The 23,150-nt window shown below is 40.0% G+C and overlaps 1 protein-coding gene across 1 annotated transcript in view; it reads left to right on the forward strand.

Annotated features, from left to right (window-relative positions):
- LOC120516165 (mitochondrial folate transporter/carrier-like) overlaps positions 1-23,150 on the forward strand; it is an 81,218-nt gene that overhangs the window by 32,213 nt on the left and 25,855 nt on the right. The window contains exons 2-3 of the mRNA XM_039737642.1: positions 21,449-21,599; positions 21,799-21,884. Of these exons, the coding sequence (XP_039593576.1) occupies positions 21,449-21,599; positions 21,799-21,884 (237 nt within the window). The remainder of the gene's footprint in view (positions 1-21,448; positions 21,600-21,798; positions 21,885-23,150) is intronic.

A 23,150-nucleotide genomic window follows, 5' to 3' on the forward strand; every position in this document is an offset into this window, starting at 1 on the left:
ATTAAAATAGAGATACAGGTGGTCACTAGGGGACAAAGGAGGAATACCTCCCCTGCACCCCAGCAACTCACCTGCACCTCCAGGCCCTACATGAGTGTTGGTGTGATGGAGCGGGAGAAGGGGAGCATTAAGGGATGGGAAGGAAAGGAAGAATGGGGGGGAATGCCACCCCCACCCAGGTGCCAGCTCCCCTGCTGACCCCCATAGGCACCCCCGCTCCCCAGAAACCATCCAGGGCAGGGGGCCCAGGCCCAACGAGACCAGGGCCCATGCCAGTGGTACCACCAGGCGACCCGGAGAACGGCGCAGCCCTCCGGCCCCCACCACCATGCAAAAACTATGCCCATCCCAACATTCAGTCAACTCCCAAACTACATATGACAATAGAAACCCAGGCGAGTCCACCCGCCACCTCTGTTGGCTCCCCCCGCCTGCAGAGTGGGCACCTCATAAGCAGGGACCACCTGCAGACAGATGGCAACAACTTCCCGCCAGCTAACGAGGCCCCAGTTCCACCGATGCGCTGAGAGCCCCGCCAGGGCCGGGCCCAAGTATATTCACTGACCCACAACCCCGGCGACACACCCCACAGGACCCAAGCCCCCCAGACCCAGCCAGAACCCCAGCCCAGAGGCGGAGCAGCCCCAGAACCCCAGGCCCGCCCGGAGCCTCCCGGCGCTGCACGGCTACCAGGCTGGCAGCCCGTCCACCAGCACAGGCTCCGCCAGTAGCGAAGCATGCAGCTACCAGAGACGCACCATCCAAGAGCCCCTATGCCCGTCCAGGCCAGGACCACAGCCCCAGCTGACACCCCAAGAAACCTGCCCCGTGAGCCCCAGATGCCCCAGGCCCGTATGTCCCCACATCAACAACAAAGACCAAAGTGGGACAGAGCGCGATCCCCACCCCACTAAGTAATGGAACCGATCAAAGGAGCCCAGAGAGATTGATCTAATGTGGTGGCAGAAGCTGTATCAAGACTAATATAGTCCAACAAACGGTCTCTATATTGGTTGATATTAAGATTGTTTTATTTTTCCAGTTCATGAGAACAGTCTTCTTAGCAATGCATAAGGCGATATAAGCCATATGGATTGTATTAATCTCCGTGGTGACACAGTCTAGGTAAGCCCAACAAGCAGACTGAAGGAGAGGTTGGAATGGTGCATTTCAGACACTTTGATAAGTCTTCACAAATCCTGCTCCAGAACCTCTGAACAGGTGGACAGAACCAAAGAGCGTGGATGTAGATGTCAGGTGTGTCGCCTTGACAGTGAGAGCAGTTGTTAGAAGACGTATAACCCATCCTGAACATCCGTTGACCTGTATAGTGCACTCTATGTAGGATTTTGTATTGTATTAATTGTAAACTGGGATTTCTAATCAGTTTAAAGACTTTTAAACTTATCTGAGACCAGAAATTATGGTCCCAGCTGATTGATAAATCTGCCTCCCATTTCGCAATAGGAAGGGATACCGATTCATCTATGTTGGAGAGTGTCCTGTATATTTTAGACAGTAATTTAGGGGGTTTGAAATTTAATAGTTCTGCCACACCTGATGGTATTTGCAATTCGATTTGATTAAACTTATATTTCCTTTTACTATAGATTTTACTTGTTGATATTCTAAAATCTATTCTTGTTAATCCCATATTGTTTTACTAATCTGTCAAACGAAATAAAGTCTGTTCCTTCGAATATATGTTCTAAGTACTTAATACCTTTACAACTCCAATCTGGGAAGTTTATCATATTATTGTTTTGTAGTAGGTCAGGGTTGTTCCAGATGGGGGTGCGTTTGCATGGGATTAATGAAGACTTAGTCAATTATAGAAACTCCCACCAAGCAATCAGAGAGGAGCTGATGCTGATGCTTTGAAACATATGTGTCGTTTAATGTTTATGCTAAAGAATGGCAGATCAGAGATCTCTATCTTATTGCATAGTGCCTTTTCTATGTCTAGCCAAGGTTCATCTAAGAGGGTATGTTTAAACCACCCTGAGATGTGCTGAAGCCTGTTGGCTAAGAAATAGTGGTTAAAGTTAGGCAAATCTAGTCCTCCTTTATCTTTAGTCTTTTGTAGCGTTTTTAAGCTAATACGAGGGGGTTTATCTTTCCAAAGGAATTTAGAGATGGAGGAGTCCAGAGATCTAAACCAGTCCAGAGATCTAAACCAGTCCGGTGTTGGTTTGCTTGGGATCATTGCAAATACATAATTAATTCTTGATAAAATCATCATTTTTATTGAGGCTACTCTTCCCATGAGTGATATGGGTAGAGACTTCCATCTAGCCAAATCATCTTCCACCTTCTTTAAGAGTGGGATGTGGTTTAATTTAGTTAAATCCGCTAGCCTAGGTGAAATATTAATACCTAAATATTTAATATATAGTTCTGGAAGGAGCAGTTAATCGGAAGAACTGTAGATTTTAACCAGTTTATCGAATAATCTGAGACACTTGAGAAAGAATTTATTAATGTGATTACCTCAGAGAGCGTGGTTTGTGAATGTTGGAGAAAAAGTAACACATCATCTGCGTAAAGACTGATTTTATGTTCTATATTTTTACATTTAATGCCTTTAATCATTGCCGCCTGTCTAATCGCTGCTGCTAGTGGTTCAATAAAAATTGCAAACAATGAGGGAGAGAGAGGGCATCCCTGCCTGGTGCCCCTCTTGAGACAGAAGCTGGAAGATGATTGGTCATTTGTCCTGACGCATGCTGTTGGAGCATTATATATTATTTTTAACCAATTTAAGAAAGAGTTTCCAAAACCAAATTTTTGTAAAGTTGCAAATAGAAAATTCCAGTTAACTCTATCAAATGCTTTTTCTGCATCTAGAGATAATATTGTAATTTGAAGGTTTTTATTATACGAATAGTCGATCAAATTAAGTAATCTACATGTATTTGTTGAGGAGTGCCTCCCTTTTATAAAACCAGTTTGATCAGGATGAATTATGTGAGGCATTATCTTCTCTATTCTTTTTGACAGAGCTTTGCAGATTATTTTAAGGTCAAGCGTTAATAAGGGATATTGGTCGATAGCTGGTAGGTAATAGTGGGTCTTTGCCTGGTTTTAGCAAGAGATTAATGCTGGCAGAATTCATATTTGGTGGTAGAATGCCATCCCTCTTGGCTTCTTGCAGCATCCTGTAGAATATTGGTGCCAGAATTGTCCAAAATTCTTTATAGAATTCTGCTGGAAAACCATCTGGACCTGGAGCCTTTGTATTGGGCATACTATTCAGGGCTTCCTGGAGTTCATCTGAGGTCAGAGGAGAATCCAATGCCATTGCTTGTAAATCTGATAATTTTGGAAGAGTTATATTATCAAGAAACTGGTCAATTTCATATTTAGATGGGTTTATCTGTGGTGAATATAAAGATTTGTAAAAGTCCCTGAAAGTGATGTTAATTCCTTCAGGGTCATATACTGTTTCCCCAGATAAATCTTTAACAGCACATATAGTTGTTTTTTCTTTATTTATTTTTAACTGATTAGCTAGAAATTTACCTGACTTATTACTATGTTCGAAGTTTTGCCACCGAAGTCTTTGTGCTAAGAATTGAGTTTTTTTATTGATAATTTCATTTAATTCTAGTTTTGCTTTACATATTTTGTTCAGCATTTCCCGTTCCTGAGAGGATACGTAGGCTTCTTCTAAGGATTTGATGGTTTCTTCCAATTCCTGAATACGTTTACTTTCTCTTTTCTTTTTATGTGATGAGAATGAAATTATTCTACCTCTCATCACAGCTTTGCCTGCTTCCCAGAGAACTGATGCTGATGTTCCAGGCAGGTCATTATAGTCTAAATACAGAGCCCACTCTTTTTTGAAATAGTTAATAAAATCTACATCTTTAAGCAATGATGTATTAAATCTCCAGTTTTTACTTGGTGGAATGGCCTTCTTATTTATTAGAGTTAGAGATACAGGAGCATGATGCTGATAGCTATAGTGTGTATCTCTGTGTCTGAAATGTCACTCAGCAGTGAGCTGCTGACTAAGAAATAATCCAGACGAGAGTAAGAGTGATGGACATGTGAGAAGAAAGTATATTCCCTACGGTTGGGGTGAAGAGAACGCCATGCATCGCAAAGTCCATAGTCGCTCATGTACTGTTTAAATATATTAATAGATTCCCAATTGCGCTGAGTTCCAACTGTACTGAGCCTGTCCATTTCTTTATGTAGCCCAAAGTTGAGGTCACCCCCAAGAACAAGTGCGCAATCTAGGTGTTCAGAGAGTGCAGTGAAAAAAGCGTGGAAAAATGAGGGATCATCAACATTTGGACCATATATACTGACAATACATAATTTTTTGTTAAGAATAGATAATTTAATGATTAGAAATCTACCCTCTGGATCTGTGACTGTGTTGAGTACTTTGAAATTAACATTTTTATGTATTAAGATTGCCACCCACCTTTGCCTAGAGTTATAGCAGGCTGAGAACACATTAGGAAACTCAGATGTTTTAAGTTAATCTGCAGCTGAGGTAGGTCTATGAGTCTTTTGTAATAAAGCAACGTCTGCCTGTAGGTTTCTAAGTTGGCTAAACATTTTTAACCTCTTCTCTCTGGAGCCAGCTCCATTCACATTCCATGTGACGAACCTTAGGGTGCTCATAGATGTGTGTATGTAGCTAATGTTGCACGCTGCGTGTGATGTTCAACTGAATGAGATATGAGCGAGTGTGCGTGTATGTCCTGTATGACTGTGTGCGCTGTGAGGTCGGAGTGGATGCGTTGACGCTGGGTGTATATGTTCGTGGTCGTGCCTTGCAGATTTGTAAATACATAGGATGTTGTGTGTGACTGAGTAGGAAAGCAGGTGATCGGTGCAGTGAAAGAAAGGAGAAATAAGAAGAACGTACAAAGGGGCAAGTGGGGAATGATGAAGGAAAAAAAAACTAGAAAGAAACGAAAACATCATTATTATCAGCACTTGAACGCTGTGGAGACTGACGGTAATGTATCGCACTAACTTAGCGAAATGACATGGATAAACTAGATTAGCGTAATAGAAGGAGAGGAGTAAAAAGAAATAATACTAATAATAATAATAATAGTATATCTTATCTGGACTGGTGTTAATATAACCAGGGAGTGGTGTTGAGGTCGCGGTAGAGCTGCCCGTCCACGTAGAGCCGGTCCATAGCGATGACAGCTCGGGAGCCCTTCTGGATGAAGCTGCGTCGGATCGGGAACAGAACTCTGCGTCGCTCCAGGATCTCTCTGGGGAACTGATCGTTTACACTAAAGTCTGTTCCTTTCAGCTCCCTGCCGCGGCTCTTCACCTGCTCCTTCTGCTTGAAATGTCCAAATTTAGCCACGATTGGACGCAGCCTCTGGGCTCCAGGCCTCTTGGCTCCCAGCCGATGGATTCTTTCGAAGCGGATGTTTCTCACGGAGTCCTCCGGTATTTTCAGGTGAGTCTTGATAAAGGTTTTAACCGTAGCTTCTGTGTCCTCTTCAGCAGATTCGGGGATACCTGAAAACACCAGATTATCTCTCATACTGCGGGCCTGGAGATCTATAATAGTCTCTTTAATTTTTTTATTTTCTTCATTCAGATGAGTCATATGCTCTTTTAGAGACTTGACCGAGTCCCGTAGTGAAGCGTTTTCTGCAGCCAGTGTTTCCACCTGCTGCTGGCTGAATTCCAATGATTCCCTCAGGGATTTGAATTCACAATGTAAGATCTCGACCAGAGACAACCTCGCGTCGAAGCTGGACAACCGTTGGTCGATTGAATCCAGAATGTTGGCAAAGTCTTTACCCGTCGGGGATGTTGATCCAGGGGAGTCTGCTGGACGAGTTCTTTTGGAGGACGGGGTCCCGTCTTTGGCTGGGGACAATGTATTTTGGTGTTTTTTCATGACTATAGCCTCGAAGTATCTGTCAATGTATTCCTGGAGAGTTTCCAAATTCTCCTCGCTGTCCTCGCTGTTCATTCAAATTTTTTCCGTCAAGTCTCCGGCGTCTGACGTCACCTAGAGCACACCCATCTCCCTATCATATCATGAATGTAATGGATTCTGTGTACTGTTGGACGAAGAGAAAGCCCATTTAAGAAGCACGTAGTGATTCACACACAGAGAGCACATAAAAGAACAAATACAAAACAAAGCATTTAACGTGCTACTTTAGTTAAGCGGCTTCAAGATGAAGTTGGTGATGTTCTACCTTAATGACAAAATAAACTACGTGATTAAAGTGGAAATTTCTACCCTTTTTCCTCATTGTATCCCTATTTTTTTCTTTTCTCTGTACCCTAATAAGCTTTCATATGACACTCAGATGGTGGGCTACGACTCGCTTTTTCACGGCGACTTTGATATATGACAAGTTCTTTTTTTATTTCGGGCGCTGTGCGACTTGAGCTTTCGAGTTTCTCCGACACTCTGTGTCACTCGATCAACTTCCTTTTGTTGTGTATATACCACTGTTTAAACCAACACATAGTACGTATTTCCTTGCCTCCACTTGGTATTCGCTGAAATTTTTCTGTTTCCCCCCGTGCTTTTGCCATTGCCTTTTCACAGAACGCTGAGCTTAAGGGCTATTTATATTGCTTTGCATATTCAAAGAGGCGTAATTCTGGGAGGAGTCTGGGGAGTGGCAGCAGGCACGTGCGTTACTTTTCACACTGACCAGGATTTATGGAGCGGAAGATCGTTGAAGTTGGTGAACGCACAGATTTATGGATCTGGATTTTTTTGTGTGTACGAACATTTCCACATTTGTCCATACACCATGTTTTAGTGTGAATTCTACACACGGCATTATGCATGAGGCCCCTGGTCAGTGTAGGGCGGTGTTGGTTTTCACGCAGGCTCTTTGTTCTGCACCTCAAACCATGCGAAGAAGTTGTTCAGCTCGTCTGGTAGTGAGGCATCACCATCGCTGTTTTGTGAGTTGGGCTTGTAGTTTGTAATTGTCTGAACCGCCTGCCACATACGACGTGTGACTCTGGTGCTGTTGAAGTGTTTCTTAGTCCTTCCCGAGGGCGGTCTTGTCTCCAGATCTGAAGGCTGTATTTATGATCTTGAGCAGTGCGCACTTCTCTCATCATCCAGGGCTTTTGGTTGGCTCTTGTGGTAACATCCTCTATGCTTTTGGAGATGTAGCCAGTCACAGAGTCTGTATACTCCTCCTGGTTGATGGAGTCTCCATCCATAGCAGCCTCCCTGAAAATGTCCCAGTCTGTCAATTTAAAACAGTCTTGGAGAGCTGAAACAACACCAATCTGCCATATTCTGATGTTCTTGTGGGCTAATTTAGTGCACTTCAGTAGGGACTTGTACGCAGGAACTATGAACACACTGATATGGTCTGAGTAGCCGAGTGTGGGTGGGGTAGGGCCTTGTAGGCATTAGGAGTGCTCCTGTAAACTGTCCAGACAGCTTCCCCCCTAGTAGCAAAGTTCACATGCTGGAAGAATTTTGGGAGAACAGACTTCAAGTTGGCATGATTGAAGTCTCCAGCACGAGTGAGAAATGCCTCAGGATGTGTTGTTTGCAGTTTGCTGATGGTCTTGTAGAGTTCCGCTAGCGCCTGGTTGGCATTAGCGCTAGACGGGAGAAACATGGCAACCATCAGCATGCAGCTGTACTCCCTGCTCAACTGAAGCAGCGTTCGTACACCACTCTCTGTTCAAATAAACACACAATCCCCCCGTGGGTCTTACCGAACAAAGAGGCATCTCTGTCTGCTCAGAAGATGGTCAGTCCGTCTAGCTGAATGGCTGAGTCTACAATGTTTTCCTGGAGCCATGTCTCAGTGAAAATAAAGATGCAACAGTCTCTCATTTACCACAGCTTAGTCTGCTGAAGCTTTATGTAATCCAGCTTGTTGTCTAGCGATCGGACGTTTGCGAGCAGAATTGTTTCGCAGGTCTGGTGGGGTTAGCTTTTATCCTTGTGCTAACACCGCCTCACTTCCCTCATTTCTGCTTCTGATCGCTGTGCTTGCGTTTCGGCCAGGCCAGCTTCTCAGGCAGCCGAAGTCAACAAAGGCTGTGGAGTTTCTCTTCTCAACTCGCTGGATATTTTGATGTAGTTTCTTCGGAAATCAAGCAGGATTTGCCGCTCGTAAATGTATGTCTGTGTACCACTATCACTTAACTCTACTTCTTTTCTTATACTAGTCGACAAAGACGAACAAAGATTAACACTAAACACCGCGGATCCAGGAGCTCTGTAAGCCACAGCCTGCACGGGTGCCGCCATAATTCCGATGAGTAAAGTCACAAGTCGATAAAGTAAACAAAGAGTAAGTGAGGTTGCTGTAATTTTTGAAAATTCAGATGGCAAACCTCCATTTGAAAGGGATATACTAATTTATTCAAGACCAAATGTTGCCAGAGAAGGCGCAAGCAAAACAAAAAGGATTAATATTCTTTATAATAATCTTGGTGCCCTGATTTATCTGTTGTTCTTTCCGCATGAAGAACAGGGATGGGCACCAAATTTATACCTCTTTGGAAGTAAGCAAAGAACAAGGAAGTGCAATATTACAGTTACCAGCTGTCAATCGGAGACAGTTTAATCCACTAATTAATGGAGGAAAGCTAACTCAACAATACTTTGTTGATGCATATGTCAATATGGAAGCGAATAGACTGTTCAGATGAATCAAAAAAGACTTCAAGTCGAAAAATACTATGGTCTTATGGACCACATAAATTCGCAAATATAAAATGATATATGGCCACCTGGCAGAATGGTTATTATAAAAAGAAATATGCAGCAACAATATCAAGATGTAATGTCCATTGTTACAAAGTATGGGAAACACAATTTGTTTGTTATGACTTGCAATTCAAAATTGAGAGAAATCTCAGAAAATCTGGAATCTAAGAGATCTCCAGCATGCACATACTTTATTAATCCTTTCAGAGGAATCGAAACTCAGGTCTGAGGTTGATATTGATGGAATTGTATCACCTGAAATTCCTGACAAGGAGAACTTTTCACACCTCTATGAAATTGTGACAAATACCATGATACATGGACCATGTGGAAATGCTAACCCGAAATCTCTGTGCATGGATAATGGGAAATGCTCAAAGCATTTTCCTAAAGAGCTAAATGATGCAATGATAGTAAACATTGATGGTCACCCCAAATGTAGGAGACAAGAGAGAACTCCTGAGAATATAAAAGACAGATTAGTTGATAATTCATGGGTCATCCCATACAATCCATATTTACTACTGAAGCACAATTGCCATATAAACATGGACGTATGTGCTTCAATACAAAGTGTAAAATGTTTATTTAAATATGTTTACAAAAGGACCTGTGTAATAAGAATGTAAGTTTAATGTCACTGTGCTCTGTTCAAGAAATTATTTTATAAATCCATTCACATGTACGGGCCAGGCCAAAGTTAGTACACAGGGGCTGTCAGCATTTAGAAACTGCTAGTCTAGTGTTTGTAGAAATTAGGGGACAGCTGCGACAATAGGCATTGTACTATTTCTGTATGTTAGAGATGAAATTGAACCCTTTCCTTTCCTTGTTTGGAACCTAAGTGGGGGCCTGTACGTGAAGGAACCAGTAGGAAAGGCTTGGACAGCAGCGGGTGAAATCATCATTCATCCTGAAAACCCTTCCAGTGCAGCAACAAAAAAATGGAAAACTGTATAGATCAACATCCCACCTTGGTATTGTCTTGCTATTATGGCTTCCCGTCTGTAATGCCGCGTAAATCATCAGTAAAGAAAGCTAAGTTATTTTCTCTTATGTGATTTTTACCGCCGTATCACTATGGGAGGGATATCGCCTTTTAATATCGTATCTCTATATTTTTCGGTTACTTAAAATGGCGCAATTATGAAAAAAAATTTATTTCAATTAGGGAGCTATATCGCCCCTAAAAGGAAACAACATGACTGTGCCAATTGGAATAAAAGAAAACAGTACCCTAAATTATGATGAACCAGCAAAATATCCTGACTCAAGATATATGAGTGCTCCAGAAGCTGCATGGTGACTATTTGCCTTTCCAATGCACAAGCAGTCACACACCATTAACAGATTAGCTGTTCATCTCCCAGATGAGCAGACCATTTATTTTGTTCCTGATGAGGAGGACTACGAGGAAAGGGTAAATAAATTTTCCACTTTAATGGCATGGTTCAAATTAAACCAGAAAGATGAAGAAGCTCAAAATTATTATTATAGAGAAATTCCTGAACATTACTTTTTCAATAATAAAGGTTTTTGGAGTAATCATCAAAAAGTAGGGCATAAAATTATTGGACGAATGTATTCTGTCAGCCTGAGAGAACACGAGCGATACTATTTAAGATTGATATTGTTTAATGTAAAAGGTGCTGCAAGTTTTGACTATCTTAGAACCGTGAAAGGGGTTTCGTGTGATACTTTTTGAGATGCAGCAAAACTAAGAGGATTGTTAATAGATGATTCTGTGTGGAAATCAACTTTAGAAGATGCTTTGGTGTTACAAATGCAAAAGCAATTACAACGTCTTTTTGCTTACATTTTGGTTTTTGGAAATCCTGCAAAACCATCTGACCTCTGAAACGAATTCAAATTACATATGATAGAGGATTACTGTTACTGGCTTCACAGTTCTGATGAACCATGCGACTACAACCTGTGTTAGGAATATTCCTTGAGAGACATACAAGAAATTTTAATAACGCATGGAGTTAGATGCATTAACTTTGGTTTGCCTACACCCCCAGCACACCTTCCTGAAATTTTGCTTGATCAATTTGATTGAGATAATGAAATACATGAGGCTCATGTAATGATGGACACGCTAAATTCAGAACAGCGACTGGCCTTTGATACCATTGTTGAAGCTACAAATGACACCTCTAATAAGCGAAAATGTTATTTTGTAGATGGTTCAGGAGAAAGTGGAAAGACATATCTACAGTGCATCCGGAAAGTATTCACAGCACATCACTTTTTCCACATTTTGTTATGTTATAGCCTTGTTCCAAAATGGATTAAATTCATTTTTTTCCTCGGAATTCTACACACAACACCCCATAATGACAATGTGAAAAAAGTTTACTTGAGGTTTTTGCAAATTTATTAAAAATAAAAAAATTGAGAAGCACATGTACATAAGTATTCACAGCCTTTGCCATGAAACTCAAAATTGAACTCGGGTGCATCCTGTTTCCCCTGATCATCCTTGGGATGTTTCTGCAGCAATTGGAGTCCACCTGTGGTAAATTAAGTTGATTGGACATGTTTTGGAAAGGCACACGCCTGTCTATATAAGGTCACACAGTTGACAGTTCATGTCAGAGCACAAACCAAGCATGAAGTCAAAGGAATTGTCTGTAGACCTCCGAGACAGGATTGTCTCGAGGCACAAATACGGGGAAGGTTACAGAAAAATTTCTGCTGATTTGAAGGTCCCAATGAGCACAGTGGCCTCCATCATCCTTAACTTGAAGAAGTTCAAAACTACCAGGACTCTTCCTAGAGCTGGCCGGCCATCTAAACTGAGTGATCAGGGGAGAAGGGCCTTAGTCAGGGAGGTGACCAAGAACCCGATTGTCACTCTGTCAGAGCTCCAGAGGTCCTCTGTGGAGAGAGGAGAACCTTCCAGAAGGACAACCATCTCTGCAGCAATCCACCAATCAGGCCTGTATGGTAGAGTGGCCAGACGGAAGCCACTCCTTAGTAAAAGGCACATGGCAGCCCGCCTGGAGTTTGCCAAAAGGCACCTGAAGGACTCTCAGACCATGAGAAACAAAATTCTCTGGTCTGATGTGACAAAGATTGAACTCTTTGGTGTGAATGCCAGGTGTCGCGTTTGGAGGAAACCAGGCACCACTCATCACCAGGCCAATACCATCCCTACAGTGAAGCATGGTGGTGGCAGCATCATGCTGTGGGGAGACTAGTCAGGATAAAAGGGAAAGATGACTGTAGCAATGTACAGAGACATCCTGGATGAAAACCTGCTCCAGAGCGCACTTGATCTCAGGCTGTGGTGACCGTTTATCTTTCAGCAGGACAACGACCCTAAGCACACAACCAAGATATCAAAGGAGTGGCTTCAGGACAACTCTGTGAATGTCCTTGAGTGGCCCAGCCAGAGCCCAGACTTGAATCCGATTGAACATCCCTGGAAAGATCTTAAAATGGCTGTGCACCAACGCTTCCCATCCAACCTGATAGAGCTTGAGAGGTGCTGCAAAGAGGAATGGGCGAAACTGGCCAAGGATAGGTGTGCCAAGCTTGTGGCATCATATTCAAAAAGACTTGAGGCTGTAATTGCTGCCAAAGGTGCATCAACAAAGTATTGAGCAAAGGCTCTGAATACTTATGTACAGTACATGTGACTTCTCAGTTGTTTTATTTTTAATAAATTAGCAAAAACCTCAAGTATACTTTTTTCACGTTGTCATTATGGGGTGTTGTGTATAGAATTCTGTGGAAAAAAATTTGTTTAATCGATTTTGGAATAAGGCTGTGACATAACAAAATGTGGAAAAAGTGATGCGCTGTGAATACTTTCCAGATGCACTGTATATACAAATTTGATACGATATTTTACAAGAAACAGAAAATCAGTCCTTTCTGCTGTTTCGAATCTTTTAATTGGAGGAAGGACGTCTCACTGATTGTATGTACTTAGGATTCCTTTAAATGAAACTTCAGTGTCCATAATTCGTATGAATTCAGAGGCAGCAAAACATCAAAGATGCGACCCTCTTGATTATTAAGAGTGCACCATGGCATCTAATCATGCCTTAAATACAATTAATAGATTTGTAAGAGAACTCATGCAGACAAACTATCCTTTTGGTGGAAAAGTAATGCTGCTTGGATGAGACTTTAGACAATTCTTAACAATAATTCCTCATGCAACGAAACCGGCAATTGTGCAGAGTAGTGTAAAGTTTGCAGATTCTTGGAGACATTTCACAACACTCTCATTAACAAATAACATGAGACCAGAAGATCTGTTGTGTAGTGAATGGTTACTTAAGAATGGCGATGGAACACTTAAAAATGACTATGTTCTTGAAAATTTGATTGAAGTGCCAGAATCCATGATATGACATGGTTCCATTGTTAATGAAGTATTTGAAGAGGGAATCTCTAAGGACATGGCACAGTCTTTTGCCAAGCGAGCCATTCTGTGTCCAAAAAATGATATAGTTGTCAATTACTTGATTGTTAAGTTGTTCATCATTGATGGTAAGCATGCTACTTGTCTAAGTGAGGAGTCCATTGTAACTGATGATGACCAGGAAAGAAAAACAACTTCCCTATAGAGTTTTTGAACACCATTACACCATCTGGAATGCCAAATCATAGTCTTAGGTTGAAACCAGGATGTATTACGCTCCTTCAAAACCTACATATAAAGCGTGGACTGTGTAACGGGACTCGCTTGGTTGTTTATATTTGAAACAAAATTTAATTCAAGCGGAATTTCTTACTGGATCAGCTGAAGGTGATACGGTGTTGATCCCTCAAATTGATTTATGTCCATCTGAAACTGGGTTGCCTTTCAGACTGAAATAATACTTTGACACACAGTAATTAATAATAAACACAGTACAAATATTTAAAAAGCTGCAAATGTATCAAATGTTCATAATTTATTTATCAGGAAGACACAAGACTAACACACTTAACAGTTTTATAAGTAAAAAATACACTTTGTTGTTAATATAACATATTTATTGTTAACTAAGCAGCAATTTCAAATTCACCTTTAACTTTTCTGTTTTCAAATTAAAAATGTAAGCTGCTGCACCTTAAACAAGCTTGCTGTCCAAACTGAAAAAATGGTGTCCATTTTAATTAAAGAACAAAATAAAAAACTCTGAATTCCAGTAACTTTTATTGCTGTTTGTCAAATTGCACAGGACAACTTCTCCAGTTTCTTTTTTTCAGTTTATTACACCACTTTTTTAATGTAATGGCTAAGCTCTCTGCTGAAACAAGCCTTCACTGCTGCTCTTTGTTTACATTGCAGGAAGTTTGTGCAAAAAGACGTGCTGGCTCAGCTACTATAATATCTTGCGCAAAGGAGCACTGCAACTAAATTGCCTTAAAGCTTAGGAAAGCAGTGGCTAAAAAGATCAGCCTTTGTGATGCCAATTTACAGATCACTGAGTGAGTCTTTTTAGTGAAGACCATCCGATTTAAATTGGTGGCAGATTGATTGGAGCATCCCTACCTGTAGCATTCCTAGTCTGGAGTGAGTGTATTGCATTCTACAATTCTAAAAGTGCCAAAGGTTTTTCAAGTTCCTTTGATCTAAGAATATTGAACTTTGGTATTTGTATTTTATTGAAATTACTTGTTTTTGTTTTTTCCGGGGGAGATAAATTCTATAAAGTTCTCATCTGCTAATGACTGGATATTAAGGCACTAGATGAGTATGAGATGAGATTACGTGATGAGTATTTACATAGATCATAATGTTGTAAGCTCCAATATAAGAGCTAAGGTTTAAGGTGACAATAACAGTGTACTTACATAATTTGATAATGTGCAGAAAATATTTATCAATGAAGACATAATCATTTCTTGAATAACTATGATGTACTGGAAAGAAGAAGGAAAATTCTCTTGAATTTGGATATACAGTAAAGATCTATGGTCTATAATGAATTGTTTATTGTCTTTGTAGGATTAGACATTTATAGTGGCTGTAGTCAGGGATCTCTCCAAGTCTGGATTTAAAAGACATTTAAAATCTGTACCCATTATAATTTTATGAGTACCCATGTTGAAAATAGTGAAAACATTTTGCATAAATTACATACACACATACATATACTTGTGTGTATGTTTGTATGTGTCTATATGTGTGTGTATAGCTTTGGTCACTGAGTGCAAGGGAAAAATAATAAAATATAGTCTATAAGTTATTAAACAGTAAAACATTAACGTTTTAAGAAGTACAGGTACATTGAATACTACTGGAGTGGTTGCGGGTAAACTACATTTTAAAGACTGTGTAACACAACAGGTAAGTAGAACTAACAGCAGCTAAAATGTATATGGATCATCTCTCGGTAGTAGATCCCTTTTGAAAGGCGTTACATGACGACTGTGGTATAGAAATTACATTTTCTATGTGAACGTTCAAATTTGTGCCTCTGGTAATGTGCCTTACCGGCAATTAAAGAAAATTATTTTTGTGTCCTCTGCAGTGTTAAGAGAGAAAGGCTTTGGTTTGGGATAAAAGGAAAAAGGTGTAAAGAAAGGAAAGTTGCCTTTTCTTTTATATAGTATAGAGAGATGTGTTCGCTGACGTTATGATCGCCTTTTGGGGACAGTCGCGGTGGGTCTTGTGTAGACTGGTGAGGCGTCCCGCCATTAATTGGCTGTGATGGCACTGTCAGTCCTCCACTCGTGTGCGTGTCTTCATAATCCGAGCTGAGGACCTCATAATCGTATACGTGCAAAAGAAAGTGTGAATCGCCTTAATATTATTTTGCTGTGGTGTAGAAAAGGGGTCCCGTGTTTGCACTTGTCTGGGCTATAGCGCAGGGGGAGGATGAAAAAATTAAAAGTGCTCACTTTGACTTAAGGCAGAAGCGCAGTCAGCGTCTCAAAGGCCGGCAAAGCTATGCATGTGCGCTGGCTGCTCGACTTTTGCTGGGCAGGAGACCCCAGTTTTTGTATACACGTTCATGATATCAAAAGTCTCAGCGCTCTTTGGAGGTCATTCATATATTATATATATAGCAAAATACCCGCGCCTCGCGCGGAGAAGTAGTGTGTTAAAGAAGTAATGAAAAAGAAAAGGAAACATTTTAATAATAACGTAACATGATTGACATTGTCATGAGTGTTGCTGTCATATATATGCCTGCCTAAATAAGTCACCCTCACTTTGCTCTTACTTTTTTACCGTTCATTTAATCATGGCTAGTGGCAGAAAAATTATAAAATGGAAGGAGGATGGCTTTACCAAAACAATTATTGATGGCGAATCGATTATTCATAAAGCTTGAATTGGTGATCTGTTTTTCTGTGTTAACCTCATATTTTTTCATACTTCTCAAACTAAGGTGGTGCGAGGGTAAAATGAATCGGGATGCGCTGATCAATGTAATCGGTGTACCAGGAAATCATGCATTGACAAAAGCTCCCCTTTGCTTGTAATGCAAAGTGTGATTAAATGCATTATTTTTAAGCGTTATGGAGCACATGCATGAAGCTTCTCAGCTGTGCTTGTGCTAAGAAAAGGAAAGATTTTAAAAATAACGTAACACGATTGTCAATGTAACCTTTTGTAAGTAGTGCCTGGAGGATTCAGTGTGGAGAAACTCTAGAGACAGCGTGTGTATTAACTTGTGGATTTTTCTGTGAGTATTTGGTGGCAGTGTGACGAAGTTGCTTCTGAAGACGGCGTTAGCCACGGAGCTCAGCTCAGAGCGAAATGAGGTAAATGGGAGGGGAGATGATGACGTGACTCCCCCACCCGCCTTAACTGTCAATCCCCCACAAACACAGTCTTTCGAAATTTGCATAAGCACACCCCTTCACCTACAATTTTAACTTAGTTACAAAGTGATCAAAACTCTCGTTTATATCCTGCGTCCTCTCATTAAACTTGTATACAGCATTACCTGTGGGCATGTGAAACGCCAGCGGTAGCCTGTCTATGAACTTAATTTTAAGTTTAGGTTTACACCTTGCTTTCTTTCCGAGGTAGCAGCACTCATGAATATGGTAGTATATGTCACTCGCTCGCTTCTTATTGTTTCGCTGCCTTCTCAATTATATAATGCATGTTTTCTTAAGCGCTTTTTGGAGGTCTTCCTGGTTTTCTACATACTGCGTTGACAGTCAGTTCACGTGATTACGTGGGAGGCGTGATGATGTCACACGAAACTCCACCCCCCACGTCTTTCCAGCTCAACTCCATTACAGTTAATGGAGAAAAATACCTTCCAGTTATGACCATTAGGCGTAGAATTTCAAAATGAAACCTGCCCAACTTTTGTAAGTAAGCTGTAAGGAATGAGCCTCCCAAATTTCAGCCTTCTACCTACACGGGAAGTTGGAGAATTAGTGAGTGAGTGAGTGAGTGAGAGAGGGAGGGAGGGCTTTGCCTTTTATTAGTATAGATTTGAATAAATTCAACACTTCCATGACGTAGCATCCTTCAGAATCAGATAGTATGCCTGTTGCTACAACTCTGGTTTTCGTATTATATCTAGAACCAGTAATGGTGCACTGCACGTTAACATGTAGTGAATACACTTGACTTGAGCATTCATAGTCCTCATACTGTTTCTCAGTACGTTTAGCATTCGTTTGCTGCTTCCTGAGCAGCTCTTTTTTTCTCCACCCTAGCAGCCCACTCCTTATGTTCTTTCATTGGCATCTTTTTACATTAAAACTGATTAAGTCAGTGTTTGTCTTGCAATTACTTAGTACGTTTTCCTTAATTTTTACTTAAGCTGGCACTTAAGTCTTCAATCTGCCTCAAGAATGATTTAAGATATAAAGAGGTAGGAAAAATGATGTAAGTGAAGGTGATAGGGAATGAGAACGGCGCCCGTACGCATGCGCCACACGCCCACCCTGCTGGCTACTGCCGAGAGTTAATTCTACATTAAAATAAAAATAAAAAGAGGAATAACCTTGGAGGTCAATCATCACCCGAGAAGCAGATGATAGACATCATGTAGTATATGTGTAAAAAATTTCAGTTCAATAGTTCAAACGGTTTCCGAGCTACAGGTGATTTTATAATCCTAGACCAAGAAACAGACAGCCATGGTAGCGTATTATGTAGGAAGATAAAAGATCTGGCTGATCCAGGCTCTTTTCAGTTGAAACTTATCAATTCTTATTCGTACTTGTTAGATGAGTCTACTGCAAGTATACAATTTTGGCCTTTAAGCCTGTGAGATGCATTTTTCTGTTTAGGTTGTGGTTAAGGCTTTTGATTTTCCACTTTACAAAGTTTATTGATTGGACAGTGATATACCTTTAGGACATATTTTTAAGTAAAAGCAGTGAGTTATTTCAGATTTTAGCCTTGGCACTAAATTCATTTTTATTGCTTGGTGTTACAAATGGTAAGCTAGCCAGTAAGTTGGCACAATCGTGAGGATATAATTGGAGAAATAATGTGCCGTCCTTCTCTTCTTTTACCAACCCTCCCCCAACTTGCCTCCCCATATGAGGTTAAGTCCAAATATCAGATAGTCCCATTTCTCTAACATGGCAAGAGCATAGACATCCTCATTAAACAATACATTTCTCCTGGCAGCAGTGAAGTAAACATTAAAATGAGATATCAGCAGTTAAAAACCCTTAAATCTTTATAATATTACAGTCATTTACCTCCCTTTTATTAAATTTTTCTCAAAAAACATGTAAAAAGCATTACATTTTTTGGCTTGAAAAATGACATTTTATTAAATCTCATCTACTGTAAAACGTGCAAAACACTAAAAGTCAGAATTGTTAAAAGTATAATAATTATACAATAATAATTAATAATAATATGAAATGAATAGTGATAGTAATGATGATGGTAATATATATACTGTCAAAGTATATGTGTTGTGTGGAATGTTTTAGAATGAGTAAACTGCTTAGGCGTATGGTCATTTACCAGATACTGTTCAGCATAACAGTTTTTCTAAACAGCAATTCTTTCCATCACGTCATCTTCAAGAATTAACTTCAGGAAAGTAAATAGATCTTGGCTGTCAACGTTCACTTTATACATGGCTGCCCCACAAAATCAAAACAAGTTGGTACTGGTTTATTTGAAGCAGGGTCAACAGAAACCCAAACACAAGCAATGCTTTTGGATTCATCAGAATCACTTTCTGTTTCACTGTCCATTTCAGTTTCACTGCCTGAAGACAGATTCACTTCATCATGACTGCTGATGAGAGGCTCCTAAACATCACTACTCATATTACTTTCAAGAGTGTGCAAAAACTGGGTCGCTGAAAAACATTACTTATGACACACCATTATGAGGTGTCTACACTGTTGCCCGGGTAGCACTCAGACACTCCTATACTGTTGCCTGAATAATGCTCAGAGCTAACACTTTTAATATTTTTGCAGCCAGTAATCCTCAGGTCTAACACTTACACAAGATGTGTCTATACCGTTGCCCAAGTGACACTCTGGACTAATGCTTTTGGAACTGTTTTTGCAGCTCGAGTGACAGCCTAGTCTAACGCTAGGGAAGTTAATGTTTTATACTAAATACTCTACATTAAAAGGTCATAGTAGATGAAAATAATGAGATAATGAGAGGACTGTCTGAGTTCCAATACTGATTGCTATTTACTTATCTGTAATAATTGTGTTTTTAAAGTGCATTTCTGATTAATTAACTTCTTTATATGTATAATTTAAAAGTTAGTTTGCTTGGAAAAGTTAATTATTTTAACTTCTTCAACTAGTACTGTACTGTACTATACTATCGTTTTTTTTATAATGGCAAAGATTAAGGCTACATTTTTTTACCTATCCATAAACAGAGACACACGGTTTTGACCATGTTAATATACAGTGCATCCGGAAAGTATTCACAGAGCATCACTTTTTCCACATTTTGTTATGTTACAGCCTTATTCCAAAATGGATTAAATTCATCCATTTTTCCTCAGAATCCTACACACAACACCCCAGAATGTCAACGTGAAAAAAAGGTTATTTGAGGTTTTTGTAACTTTATTAAAAATAAAAAATCTGAGAAATCACATGTACATAAGTTTTCACAGCCTTTGTTCAATACTTTGTCGATGCACCTTTGGCAGCAATTACAGCCTCAAGTCTTTTTGAATATGATGCCACAATCTTGGCACACCTATCCTTGGCCAGTTTCGCCCACTTTGCAGCACTTCTCAAGCTCCATCAGGTTGAATGGGAAGCATCGGCGCACAACCATTTTAAGATCTCTCCAGAGATTTTCAATTGGATTCAAGTCTGGGCTCTGGCTGGGCCACTCAAGGACATTCACAGAGTTGTCCTGAAGCCATTCCTTTGATATCTTGGCTGTGTGATTAGGGTCGTTGTCCTGCTGAAAGATGAACCGTCGCCCCAGTCTGAGGTCAAGAGCGCTCTGGAGCAGGTTTTCATCCAGGATGTCTCTGTACATTGCTACAGTCATCTTTCCCTTTTTTCCTGACTAGTCTCCCAGTTACTGTCGCTGAAAAACATCCCCACAGCATGATGCTGCCACCACCATGCTTCACTGTAGGGATGGTATTGGCCTGGTGATGAGCGGTGCCTGGTTTCCTCCAAACGTGATGCCCGGCATTCACAGCAAAGAGTTCAATCTTTGTCACATTAGACCAGAGAATTTTGTTTCTTATGGTCTGAGAGTCCTTCAGGTTCCTTTTGGCAAACTCCAGGCGGGCTACCATGTACCTTTTACTAAGGAAAGGCTTCCGTCTGGCCACTCTACCATACAGGCATGATTGGTGGATTGCTGCAGAGATGGTTGTCCTTCTGGAAGGTTCTCCTCGCTCCACAGAGGACCTCTGGAGCTCTGACAGAGTGACCATCGGGTTCTTGGTCACCTCCCTGACTAAGGCCCTTCTCCCCCGATCGCTCAGTTTAGATGGCCGGCCAGCTCTAGGAAGAGTCTTGGTGGTTTCGAACTTCTTCCACTTATGGATGTCATCCATTGGATGATGCAGGCCATTGTGCTCACTGGGACCTTCAAAGCAGCAGAAATTTTTCTGTGACCTTCCCCAGATTTGTGCCTCGAGACAATCCTGTCTCGGAGGTCTACAGACAATTCCTTTGACTTCATGCTTTGGTTTGTGCTCTGACATGAACTGTCAACTGTGGGACCTTATATAGACAGGTGTGTGCCTTTCCAAATCATGTCCAATCAACTGAATTTACCACAGGTGGACTCCAATTAAGCTGCAGAAACATCCCAGGGATGATCAGGGGAAACAGGATACACCTGAGCTCAAATTTGAGCTTCATGGCAAAGGCTGTGAATACTTATGTACATGTGCTTTCTCAGTTTTTATCTTTAATAAATTTGCAAAAACCTCAAGTAAACTTTTTTCATGTTGTCATTATGGGGTGTTGTGTGTAGAATTCTGAGGAAAAAAATGAATTTAATCCATTTTGGAATAAGGCTGTAACAAAACAAAATGTGGAAAAAGTAATGCTCTGTGAATACTTTCCGGATGTTCTGTATGTCCTATTTATTCATCATGCATCTGCCTGTCATTTAATTTCAGTAGGTCCATGTTGGATGTGTGGAATTATACAGTAGGTTACTGTTTTTATACATTACAGTGAAATGAATGGGAGCCATAAAATATAATTTATTAATGTGCTGCTGCAGATTCCCTATACTATGTGAAAGCTGAAATACTGCTGAGATCTACAGACTTATGAGTGTGCCCTAAGTATTATAGTGCCTACCTGTCAGCCCTTTTTTCTCATCTCTTTCTAAAGTTAGTGACGGACTGGATTTGAGGCCAAAGTACAATGGAATTTTACATTGTATGAGAACTATTTGGAGGCAGGAGGGACTTCGAGGTCTGTATCAAGGCGTCACACCCAATGTCTGGGGTGCAGGTGCCTCTTGGGGCCTATACTTTTTCTTGTAAGTCTGAAATATTTTTTCATGTATTATTTTTATGCATTCCCAGAATTTACCTGTTTATATTTTGCTGTTTTGACATATATAATGAGCGTGTCTAATATTAAAAATTTAATACCATACAGTATAAAGCTGTTACTTCACATGTTGTAAGCTTTAGCTTTCAAAGAAACTTTTTAATCCATACTTTTATATATTGCAGTTATAATGCAATCAAGGCATATAAACAAGAAGCAAATCAAGGGGATCTACGTGCTTCCCAGCATTTAATTTCGGCAGCTCAAGCAGGTGAGAAAGAAGTTGTAACACTTAATGCTACATCTGTGGTAAAATGTGCTTATTTTAGTATGTGTCTTGTGTTACCATATGATGAGCAGTTAACTGAACATGATTATTATGTTTATATATAGTAAGAAATGTTTTACTCGGACATGACCTTTGACTACTATTTAGCTGCTTTTGAAAGATACACCTTTTTAATTCTAACAAAAATAGTTGTTAGTGAGTTGTGTCATTTAAGCTAAAGAGATCTATCTTTGTTTAATTCGTTGGTTGGCAGTTGTTGGGGTAAATCTGAATATGATAGTTCACTAGGCCTAGAGTCACAATACAAGACCAAGTTCAGCAAAATAAAAATAAATGTACACATACACATATACAGTATATTAATATATACATACATACATACTAGGGGGCTTCGTCCCCTGCTCACTGAGCTCGCCAGTCCCCATGTTTGGTTTTCCAGATACATAATTTTAAGATTTTTTTTTTTTCTATGAATTGTTGCTATTTCATTAGTTTTACTTTTATTTCAGAACTTCTGTAAAAACAATATTTGGAATCTTTTGTGTCTCAATATGCTGAATCTTTTAAATGAGGTCTGTGAGACTTGTGTTTAATGACTTTGTACTATAATTCAGGATAGATTTCTCTGTTTGGAATTTTAGCACAGACAAAGCGATCCACATCATTAGCAGTTAATGATTTTTTTTTTTTTTGCAAAGTAACCAATAAATGCATGTGAGGTATACCATATTTTTGAAATTCTCTGACTTAAACTTCAAAGCCTTACAATATTTACATACTTCTGACATATCACCTGTGTCCATATATTCAATCTCTATTCTCCTTTTTGTTATTTCTCTGAGTAATAATTTCTCTTTGTTTGCACTAATACAATGTTTATTTTTTTGACACTATCATTTTTTTCTGCTTTCATATTCAGTATCTTGTTCTGCATGTGTTTGGCCCCCTTGTTTTATAGCCTCTTTATGACGTTTTACTTTGGTTTCTACTCTGTCTTTTATTTCTTACCTCGATTTTTCCTGCTTTTTTTTCAGCTACCCCTGGTCCATGGTGATTATTTTCCCTTTTTCGAGTAATATCCATTTGTTTGCGATAACTGCGATCTTTACCTTCTTTTTTTTATACTGTCTGATTTTCCAAGTTTCATATTCTTTAACTTTCTCTGCATGTGTATTGTTTGCAAGGGGTTTTTTTTTTTTTTGAGCCTTTCGAATTCCACTGCTTTCATAATCTGTAACCTGCTCTTCA

This window comes from Polypterus senegalus, chromosome 15, assembly GCF_016835505.1.
Source record: "Polypterus senegalus isolate Bchr_013 chromosome 15, ASM1683550v1, whole genome shotgun sequence".
NCBI lineage: Eukaryota > Metazoa > Chordata > Cladistia > Polypteriformes > Polypteridae > Polypterus > Polypterus senegalus.